At 38.5% G+C, this 11,738-nt stretch overlaps 1 protein-coding gene across 1 annotated transcript; it reads right to left on the reverse strand.

The window, feature by feature from the left end:
* Positions 1 to 10,338: 10,338 nt before the first annotated feature.
* On the reverse strand, positions 10,339 to 11,322 carry OR56B4 (olfactory receptor family 56 subfamily B member 4). The gene has a single exon (XM_070426715.1). The coding sequence runs from the start codon at positions 11,320 to 11,322 to the stop codon at positions 10,339 to 10,341; it is 984 nt and encodes a 327-aa protein (XP_070282816.1).
* Between the last annotated feature and the right edge of the window lie 416 nt (positions 11,323 to 11,738).

Genomic DNA, 11,738 nt, shown 5'->3' on the forward strand with positions numbered 1-11,738 from the left:
TATCCCCAAATGTGCATTTATTATTTGTACAGGTTCAAGTAGCTCTCCATCCACTTCTATAATAGCAGGTGTTTTTGAAAAATAGCCATGCATGCATGCCATTTAGCCATCTGGAAAAGTCCTGTTCTTTCTTCAAATTTCAAGTATTGTCTTCCCTGAGAAGTGTTTCCTAAATTTTTCTAGGCAACCCAAGACTCTTATCTTTGTATGTCTATTGTATCTTGTACAAGTCTCCAAATATATGTAAGTAATTATAATGGGTTATTTATTTATTTATACCCTCAATTGACTATATAAACTCTTTGAAACCAGAATAGTGTGTGTCATTAATATTTGTACTCGTAGTACATTACAAAATACCTGGTACATAATAAATGTTTGAGAAATGAATGAAAGTATAATTACCTCCCTGAAGTTAGAACATACATCTCTATCATGCACTGAAATTATCAGCTAAATGTGTCCACAAACCTAGCGATTAGTAAGCTAGGTCCTCACAAAGACAGTGTAAGTATCATGGAGGCAAATATGCTGCTCATTAGAGTGTTTTCAACTCCAGGGAATAGATAAAAGTAGGAGGACACAGGTTACTTTTGATTTTCTCTTCTACCTGGCTTCTGAACATCCACATTATTAGGAATCATAGCATGTTGTTCATGGCCAGATTAGCAAAATAGAGTAGGCTCTTGGAGTTCACACTCTTGACCCTCATTCTTTCATTTTTTTCCAGCAAATGTCATCTACACTCATTTCCTCCACCTCCACCTATTCCAATGAGTCCCACATCTCTCGTTTCATCTTAGAACTCTTTTGAGTTTTTTATTTTTTGTTAATCCTTATCCGAGGATATTTTTCCATTAATTTTTAGGGAGAGTGGAAAGAGAGGGAAAGACAGAGAGAAACATCGATGTAAGAAAAACACATCGATTGGTTGCCTCCTGCACGAGCCCTGACCATGGCCCCAGCTGGGGAGGAGCCTGCAACCAAGGTATGTGCCCTTGACCGGAATTGAACCTGGGACCCTTTGGTCTGCAGGCTGAAGCTCTATTCACTGAGCTAGAGCTCTTTTGAGTTTTAAATGCATAAACTCATCTGTCAACTGAATATCTCCTCCAGGATATAGAACTCATGCTAGCACTTCTTCATGTTCCTGTTCCTTTCCTTGGAAACTAGATCATGAGGATCCCATCAACTTCACCAAGCTGGAAACCCTAGGGGAGTTTCTCAATTTCTTCCTTCCTGGACTGCTCATCAAGAAGTTATTGGTTGTTACTCATATTGATAATAACCAAATAGTTACCTGGATAGTATTTAAAGTGATACTGGGATTCCAGTCCTGTCCCTATTGTTTTCCATTATCTTCTTAGGCCATATCTAAAATGAGCTCTGGGGAATATGTTCTTCTTGGGGACAGCACAGCTTTCTCAGTCCACTTCCTGGTGCTAAAAGCTTGGATCCAAGAGTTGTATTAGCTCTTGACTAGTCAAAGTCTTTCTTAGCTGAGTTCTTGGTTTCTTTGGCACTATATGTTTATTAATAACCTAGTAGGCTTCTCATATATGTGGTTTTACTTATGTGCTAGTAAACACCCCCCCCCCAAATCTCTTAAATATATAATTCTCAAATGTTTCTATATTTCCTTTCATTATTTCCATGTACATCTTTCTGAACTAAGTAAAGGCTAATTTGGGATAGTGATGCTTTAGTGGGAAGGTACCTTTGCCCTCAGTCACTTGATTTATTTGAGATGTTTACTGATTAGCACACCCAGGACATGAATTTAAATATATATATTTAAATTTTATTATGTGTGTATTTTTAGAGTTGACACTATTATAGATGTCTCCCATTCTCCCATTCTCCCCCCTCCACTTTCATCCACCTCTACCGAGCCCACATCCCCTTCCCTTAGCCTTCACCACACTATTGTCTGTGTCCATGAGCTAAATATTCTTTGGCTAATCTCTTTATCTTCCCCCATTCAGTCCTCCCTCCCTCCACCCACTCTGAGATCTACCAGTCTGCTCCATGCATCCATGCCTCTGGTTCTACCTTGTTTGTCAGTTTATTTTGTTCATTATCCTATATAATAAAAGGCTAATATGCAAATTGACTGAATGGTGGAATGACCGGTTGCTATGACACGCACTGACCACCAGGGGGAAGATGCTCAATGCAAGATCTGCCCCCTGGTGGTCAGTGTACTCCCATAGGGCTCATGGCTGGTGAGTGCTGCAGCAGTGGCAGGAGCCTCTCTTGCCTCTGTGGCAGCGCTAAGGATGCCTCGGGGGATGCCTGACTGCCAGCTTGGGTGGACATCTCCTGAGGCAGGCGCACATCTCCTGAGGGGTCCTGGACTGCGAGAGGGTGCAGGCCAGGCTGAGGGACCCTCCCACCGCTCTCCACCAGTGCATGAATGTTGTGCACTGGGCCTCGAGTATTTCACATATAAGTGAAATCATATGGTATTTGTCTTTCTCTGACTGTCTTACTTTGCTTAGCATAATAATCTTCAAATCCATCCATCTTGTCGCATAGGGTAAGAGCTCGTTCTTTTTTACAGACACATAGTATTCCATTGTGTAAGTGCACCACGTATTTTGTATCTACTCATCTACTGATGGGTATTTGGACTAACCTTCTCTGGGCCCATCCTATGTCACTTCTTTTTCTCATCCAACTACCTCTAGGGCAGGTTGTTGTATCACTCCAGCAGGAAAGACATTGGAGGCTTGTCTTAGTCCTATTCAAACCTAGTCCCAAGGGGCAGGCCCATCAGATGGACAGCTCTGCCAGATTGAAACATTAGATGAAGGTGTGTTCCCCCCTCTATCTAAGCTTGGTTTCCTCCCATTCACTCTACAGTCAGTTCTGTTATAACATGACATGGGTTCTTAAAAGTCACTGTGCTATGCAACACTCCACATGAAAAACCTCAGGATTTGTGGAAAAATGGAGTTAGGGGAATAGCATTCAACAACTTTGTCAGTGACACATAAAAAAGATAGAAAACTAGTATAAACAGTAGCGGAGCTTTACAATGTTAAATGATTAAGAAAAACACGAATACTACAATGCATATAACACTTTGAAGAAGATATGCAGTTTGCTGTGGAAACACAGAGGGGTTACAGCTAGTCAGTTATTGTGAAGTGGTAGAAGGAGCTTTATCTGAAATTTTTAAGTTGTGCAGTGAAGGAAGGTGGCCGATGAGTATTTGGAGTGTGTGTGTGTTTTGTGTATTCCTATGCAGCTTGTTTTGAGCTTGATGCAGTTTTCTGCGTTCTACTGAACAAAAGGGCACAAAGGCAAATGTGAAATTCAGTTGTGCTCAAATTGTTTCATAATATATCATTGACATTAGAACATGTTTGTTTATTCAAATCAAGTAATATAGCAGAACTCTCTACCTTTTTCCTATGTCAACAGTCTTCCTCTTTTGGCAGGATGCACCTCAATATATTAATATATAGATTCCAAGAACTGCCAACTTCAAAAACTACCTGTACTCCACCTACTTCTGCCTTGGTCTTGCCATGGCACTTCCAAGTCTCACTCCTATATCCTCAGGCTCTGCCTTTCACAGACCCATCCTCTTGTAAGTTATTTTCAATATTATCTTTCCTTCCTCACCTTTTAAATCTATGGCGCTTTTACTGAGTTGGGCTTATTAATTTCAATGCCATCTAGAATTTGTCCTATCAGGATGTTGAAACTGCTCTTGCTAATGACTTCCACACTGCCTAGTTGAATGAGCATTGTAGTGGCTAGAGTACCAATAGAGAACAGATGGCCCATTCAAATTAGAATAGTTAAAACATTCTTTTTATTGAGGTATAATTGACATGTAATGTTATATTAGTTTCAGGTGTACAACATGATTCAATATTTGTATATATTGCAAATGATCTCCACAACTAAGTCTAGTTAACACCCGTCACCACACATACTTATAAATGTTTTTTTTCTTATGATGACAACTATTAAGAGTTACCTTCTCTCAGCAACTTTCAAATATGCAATGCAATACAGTTGACCCTTTAACAACATGGGGGTTAAGGGTGCCAACCCCAGCGAAGTTGAAAATCTGTGTATAACTTTTGATTCCCTCAAAACTTAACAACATTCGTCCTTCAGTATCCATGTAGATTGGTTCTAGGACTCCCCACAGCCCCATACTAAAACTCTGTGGTGCTCAAGTGCCTTATATAACATGAAATAAAACAATGTATACAGTCTACCCCCTGAATCCACAGATTCCCATCTGTTGATCAAAAACACTGTGATCCATATTGGTTGAATCTGTGGATGGAAAACCTCAGAATACAGATTGCACACTGTATATATATATATTGAAAAAAATCCACGTGTAAGTAGACTTGCACAGTTCTAGTACTGCATTGTTCAAGAATCAACTGTATTATAGTCACTGTACATGCATGACTTATTTTATAACTGAAAATTTGTACCTTTTGACTCCCTTCCCACCCCTGTCCCTGCCTCTGGCAACTACCAATCCATTCTCAGTATCCATAAACATGTTTTGTTTTGTTTTTTAAATTCCACATATAAGTGAGATCATATGGTATTTGTCTTTGTCTGGTTTATTTCACTTAGCACAATGCTTTCAAGGTCCATCCATATTATCACAAATGGCAAGATTTCATTATTTTTTACGGTTGAAGAATATTCCACCACATATGTATAGTGGAATTTTATCTACACTAATAAAAAGAAACATGAAAATTGGTGTCACTCCGCTATGCCCACCAGCCAATCAGATGATTATGCAAATTAACCCAACAAAGATGGAGGCTTATTTGCATATGCAGGCCTGGAGCGAAGACTGAAGACTGAAGAGGCTTGGCTTCTCCTCTGTTGCTGGACCAAAGGCCTGGGTCCCAGGTGAATCTTCGTGCAATGGGCTTCTAGTATATATATAAAACCTCACATTTTCTTTATTCATTCACCTATTGATGGATACTTATGTTGTTTTCTTGTTCACTGTAAATAATACTGCAGTGAGCATGAGGGTGCATATATCTTTTCAAATTAGTGTTTTGTTTTCTTTGGATAAATACCCAGAAGTGGAATCACTGGGTCATATGGTAGTTCTATTTTTAATTTTTTGAGGAACCTTTATACTGTTTTTTATAGTGGTTGCACCATCTTATATTTCCACCAACAGTACACAAGAGATCCCTTTCTCTACAATCTTGTCAACACTGGTTATTTCTCAAATTAGAATACTTTGAGAAGGGGTTACTTACAAAGAGCCTATTTATAAGGATGTGATCAGTAAAAGCTCCAAAGTGATAGTACAGTTACCTAGGGCTAAAAATAGCACTTGTCACCACCTCTAGACCTGAAAGGATGAGTGACCCTGAAATCATGAAGTAGAGTTGGCATAGAGAGGTTACTTCCAGAAGAGCTTTTTGAATTTATTCTATCTCTTTGGGTGTGAGTTGGGCTTATTAACTTCAATGCCACTCTTCGTGTTGGTTTTGCTCAAATAGATGGTTGTATCTGGTGTTAAAGAAAAATTGCACTACACAGGATGAGCAAACAGAAGTTGATTTTATACTGATACTATTGCCAGCAATGGGGAAGAGAACACAGACAAGTCTGGATACCCAGTTCTATTAAAACAAAAGACCAGATTGGGCTGAGGTAAGGTGTCAGGTACAATGGGTTTAAGCCCTGGGGTGAACTAGTGGAAAAATACTGAAGTACGTTAGTAGGAGGTTGATCAATGAGATGTGTCAAGCACATTGAGTTATTCCTGAGATTGCACATCTTGTTGTCTGTGATGAGGCCATCTGTGTTTGCTAATTGGCGCCCAAGGAAGTTAGGCTCCTACTCTCCACAGAGACTGAGAGATGGGGTATCTCTTTCAATGTTTACATTTCAGGAGATAGTTTCCAGGTCCTTGAGAAAGACATTTCCTGGGTTGTATAACTGGCAAGAAGATAGGAAATGATTTATATACTCTACAAAGGGGTAGTGAATGAATTTACAATTACCTGTTTTCTGAAGCAAATGCTATAAGAAAAGAGAGGCCAGGGGTTTATAGTCAGGAAGAAACTTGACTTAGATCAAGCCATCTTGGTCATTGGTTAGTTGATTTCTTTTCTAGTAGGCAATCTCTGGATGCTGTTGTATTTGTTTGGTGCAATATGTTGTAGGGGAGGTAAGAGGTGTGCTAATAGCTTGATTTATGGTTGAAGCTCATGGGGCATGGTTGTTTATAGCCATCTTGATCATTGCCCTGTTTTCTGACCCAATCTCCAATATTCTGGGCACATCCACCACTATTGCTTGACTTTTAGCCCACTTCTTGATCTAAGAATGTATGTAGAGGAGGATAGACATGCCTGACTACTCCTGCTGTCTTACCCACTAATCCCCAGGTTGTTTTTTTCATAGCCTTCTGTTTCTATTAGTATCAGACATTTCTTATCTGAATATACATTATTTTTGTATTAGTGCTTTCTCCTATATCTTTTGGCGTCTATTCTTTCATAATTCCATCACGGTTACCTTTCATTTTTGAAGTTTCCCTAATTTTTTTTGATCAATATGTGAAACACATTTTTTTTTTTTGCCACACCAAATATACCTAGTGTTTCAGCAATTTTGTTAAATAGAATATTAAGTTGGTTAGGTTTTGTAATATGATGTAAGGTGTGCTGCAGTTTGCTAAAATTAAGATATATTATGCTAAGTGAAATAAGCCAGTCAATGAAAGAAAAATACCACATGATATCACTCATTTATGGACAATAAAGAACATTATAAACTGATGAACAAAAATAGATACAGAGGCAGAACAGCATTGAACAGACTGTCAAACTACAGTGGGAAGGCTGGAGAGGGTTGGGGTAGGGGAAGTAAGAGATCAACCGAAGGACTTGTATGCATGCATATATGCATAACCAATGGACACAAGGTACTGGGGGGAAGGAGAGGCCGGGGGAAGGTCAATGGGGAAAAAAGGAAACATATGTACTACATTTTTGTAACACTTTAAGCAATAAAATAAAATTAAAAAAGATATATTGAGTCATAAATTATTGTCAATATAGTTAAATAAAATCACAGATTTGTCAGAACATTTGGGAAATTTGCTTCTTGACTGTAAAAGAACATGGTCAGGGAAATAAGTAGTTCAGGCTGAATGGTAATTATTTACATTCTTATGTTTGATAACAATAAATTTACATATTGATAAAAAATGTGAATTTTTAATCAAGAAGGATTTGGAAATAATAATGTGTTGTTCAGGCCACTAAAAAGTCCATGGAGAGAATAGCATAGATTTCCAAAGGGAGAACACGGGCAAGCATTTCTTAGATGGGCTTATTCTTTACAGCTGACATCACAAGGTAACTCAGAAAATCTATAAATACCTAAAATTACGTTCTCTAACAGAATGTCAGTCTGCTCTGGGAAAGATTGTTCTCTGTGATAGTTTTCAACAATCAACTTACCCAAAGGAAGGGTGGGTCTGCTGAATGGGTTTCTTCATGGAATTAGAGAAACTAAATGATAATGACAATATAATAAGATGCAATTTTATCTATTTTTTGACTAAAGACAATAAATTGCTGATGTTATCAAAAATGGATCTCAGATGACTAAATAATAAAAGGAGTCTCAGTATGGTGTGCAAAATAATGTGGAATATTATGAACTTGGAAAAGGATAATTTAAAGAGGAGCATATTTATACTTATCAGAAAAACTCTTTTCTGACTTCTGAAGTGACTAGAATCAACAGGTGGATGCTCTAATCCATTTTCTGGGGGAGTCTTCCTAAGTATCTGAGATGAGAGGTTATGAGGTTATTTTAATGATGCTATAATGGGTAATAAGCAGATAAATAGATAAGTGTTCAGTTGAATCCACTGACTTCCTCTGAAGCTCAAAATATTTCTGTTTGTCAACAGGGCTAACCAGAGATGTGAGACCATGATGGCACACTACCCAGACTGACATGATGCTCTCAGTGGATTTCATGGCCCAGGAGGGTACTGACATGTCTTGAAAAATGGGATAGGCACATATTCTAGATTTGGATTTGCATTTTTGGTAATGGAAACAAATACTTCAAATATCATCAGAGGATTAGAACAAAAATATTTTAATGGGCTCTCTGTTTATGTATCCTCATATCAAGGGATGCGTTTTACTGCCTTACACCATAAATCCAAAAAAAGAAAAGATTAATATATTACCTGGAGTGATTAATTCTAATTACCAAAGAGCAAATTAGGTTGCATCTATAGAATGGAAGCAAGTAGACTGTGTTGGAAGTGCAGGGTATTCTCTGAGGTACCTCTTAGTACTTTCCATGCCCAACAGCAAAGGTTAATAGAAAAGTATACCAATGAAAAAAGATGCTAAATCCATAGCAGGATTCTAAATCTTTAGCAGGATGAATGAGAATTCAGACCCTTTAGGAATAAAGGTTTTGGTTACTCTACCAAGTTTTGACAAAGTTGGAAGATATATGGCACATATCAACTATGAACTAGTAAACAATTATAGGCATTAAAACTAGTAGCTTTGAATATTTTCTATTTGCTTTTTATATGCAAGATTTTATTTCTATATACTAATCATTTTCTTTTCTCTCCTTTCAATTTTTATTTTATATATACATTATTAGAAATTAACTTCATAATTTAGTCTCTAGGTGACTGAATTTGAGGAATAGGTAATATATCCAGCAATGCATATAATGACTGTTGGAACTGTGCATCTTGTTACTGTTGGGAAAAATTGAAAGTTTCTTCCTTTGTATGAAGAATAGCTTTATCATTTAAAATTCGGTTGTTTCATTGTTGTATATTGTATGAGAATTCAAAATGTATATAAAAGGGTCTACATAGAAGTTGAGTAGTCAAAGGTGTGAGTCTTGCTGGTAATCAACTTACTGTGACTCAGTTACCAACTCATGCTTTTTGGCTTGCTCTGTGAAAGTGGATCTGGTCCCTGTAAATGCCTTTGTCAGCTGGAATGATGCTCAATTTTGTTAGCAGGAAAAGAATGAAGAAAAATTGCAAGAAGTAAGTTGCATGTTTTTTTTTAAATTGAGGTGAAATTCACATAACATTCAGCATTGTAACCATTTTAGAGTGGCTTCCAGTACTTTCACAGTGTTGTGCAGCTCTCACTTCTAATTACAGAAATTTTCAACACCTTCAAAAGAAACCCTGTACCTACTGAACAGTTGTTCCCCACTTTTCCTTTCCCTTCACCCATGGCAGCCACTTATCTTCTTTCTGTCCTATGGATTTGCCTATTTTGGACATTTCATATAAATGGAATAATAAAATGTGTCTTTTGCTGTCTGTCTTCTTTCAGATAGCATAATTACTTCTTTACTTTTTTTCTACTATTATTCCATTGTATGGATATATCACATTTTGTTTACCCACTCAACAGGTGATGCACTTTTGGGTTGTTTTCATTTCTTGGTATTATGATGTGTCTTATCTTGGGAAAAAGGTTTTGTGAGGTCATGTTTTCAATTCCTTTGGGTATGCACCGAAGCATGGAATAGCTGGGTTCTATGGTAAGTCTTGTTCAGTCATTGGAGAAGCTGCCAGGCTCTTTTCTAAAAGAGCTGCCCCAGTTGACATTCCTGCCATCAGTGTATGAGCTCATGGTTTCTGTTGTTGCTTCAGTCCCAGCGCTGATTCTAAGAGGTTGTTCTCCAAGGTGAAATCATGTATAAACCTCCTGAGGTCATTCTTCAGACCATGGCTCAGGATATTTTCTGTGCTATATAGGATTCAGCAGACCTATGCCTCCTGACTGACTGTATCATGAATGAAGTATTTATTAAGCAGGTATTATGTACAAAGGTGTACTAGGCTCAGAGAAGGTACAACATGAACATGGTTGAGGATCCTTGTAATCAAAGTATGCATTTTTATGAGATGTGCAAATGGTAAAATTAATTTATACTTAATTAACTGGTTATTTGGAACTTCTTTTCTAGAGCCTTTTCTCAGGCCATTTTTTGTTTGTTTTCATTTCCTAGGAAGAACTCTTCACCACACAATTAAATAAAAATTTCCATATATATATTACATCTCAATGTATGGTAGCTGTGTATAGGTATGTTGATCCCTAGGTGCAACAAAGGTCTGAGATATTTCATTTTTTACTCTTTTTTTCTAGTAATAGACAATTGAATTATACTTTTCAAATGCCTATTTCAATAAGTGAGGCTGACAGTTTTCATGATATTATTGTATTTCCCCCCAAATTTTTACAATCTAGGCCTATTCAGAGCCACAACCTCCGTCGTATTAACATCTGTATGGCCTTATAAAGCTAAGGTTACTTCTGATGTGGGTGGAAAATTCACCCACCTATGTATCCTCTGGAAACCCAGTCTGAGCTCTCCCATCCTGAGAGCATAGACCATGGGGTTGAGAGCAGGGGGGATAACATTGTGCAGCACATTAAGGAGTACAGGGATAAGGGGAATCTTTTCTTCTATAAGGTGTGTGACAGACAGCACAATGATACCTGTGTAGAAGAAGGAGATGAGGATGAGGTGGGAGCTGCAGGTGCTCAGAGCCTTGGACATTGCTTTGGTTGAGTTCAGTCTCAGCACAGTGTGAAGGATTAGTGCATAGGAAGAAAAAACCAGAGCCATATCACTCCCAACTAGGACCCACGCTAAGAACAGTTGGTACAATTTGTTCACAGTGATGTCATCACAAGCCAGGCTGATGACTCCCAAGTTAGAGCACAGGCAGTGGTAAATTTCATTCTTGGAGCAGTAGAGTCTTTGGGCAGCCAAGACAGGCACTGGGATGGTCAACAGGCCATTCCTGAGCACCATGAATCCTGTGACTTTGGCCATAAAAGCAGTAGTGACTATGGAGGGGTATCGAAGAGGGTGACAGATGGCTATGTATCTATCCACTGCCATGCAGAGGAAGATACCAGACTCCATACCAAAGAAGCAGTGGATGACATACATCTGAGCAAAACATTCAGGGAGGCTGATGGCCTTGGCATCAAACCAGAAGATAGCCATAATCTTGGGCATAATGGTGGTGGCCAAGCCAATGTCGACAAGTGCCAATATGCCCAGGAAACGGTACATGGGCTCATGTAGTGTGGGCTCATGTTGGATGGTGATGAATATGAGGAGATTGGCAGCAAGAGCTAATAGGTAGAGCAGAGCCAGGGGCAGGGAGAGCCAGTGCTGCCACTCATGAATGCCTGGGAGCCCCATCAAGATGAACTGGGAGATGTGGAGGCTGGAACTGTTGGTAACACTGGTGGAGGTGTCCATGGCACAGGTGCCCTGTTCAGTGTCTTTCCTAAAACTAAAATATGAAGGAGGTTACATTTGAAAATTTAGCTGAGGGCCCTAATTAGAGACTCCTACCAATGACTCAGTTGCTTATTTCTTATTTTTTAAAATTTATTTTTTCCCCATCACCTTTTATTCCCTCTGTGTCCTCTAGTACCTCCTCTGATCCTCCTCCACCCTGGCAATCACCACACTGTTGTCCATGAATGACCCAGTTTCTTTAATTGTGAAAGACTGTCAACCTTTTGTTTTTGGCTCTTGGAAATATTCTACAGAAGAGCAATAAAAAAAAGCCAAGATCAGTTCTAAACAGAAAGGTTGGAATAGCAGTTTGTCATCACCACTTGAATGCCTAATAAGTATGTCCAAATCCATCAACAATAATCTTATCACCA

The sequence above is a fragment of the Myotis yumanensis genome, unplaced genomic scaffold (genome assembly GCF_028538775.1).
Source record: "Myotis yumanensis isolate MYYU_CA2020_CCGP unplaced genomic scaffold, mMyoYum1.0.hap1 SCAF_10, whole genome shotgun sequence".
In the NCBI taxonomy this organism is placed as follows: domain Eukaryota; kingdom Metazoa; phylum Chordata; class Mammalia; order Chiroptera; family Vespertilionidae; genus Myotis; species Myotis yumanensis.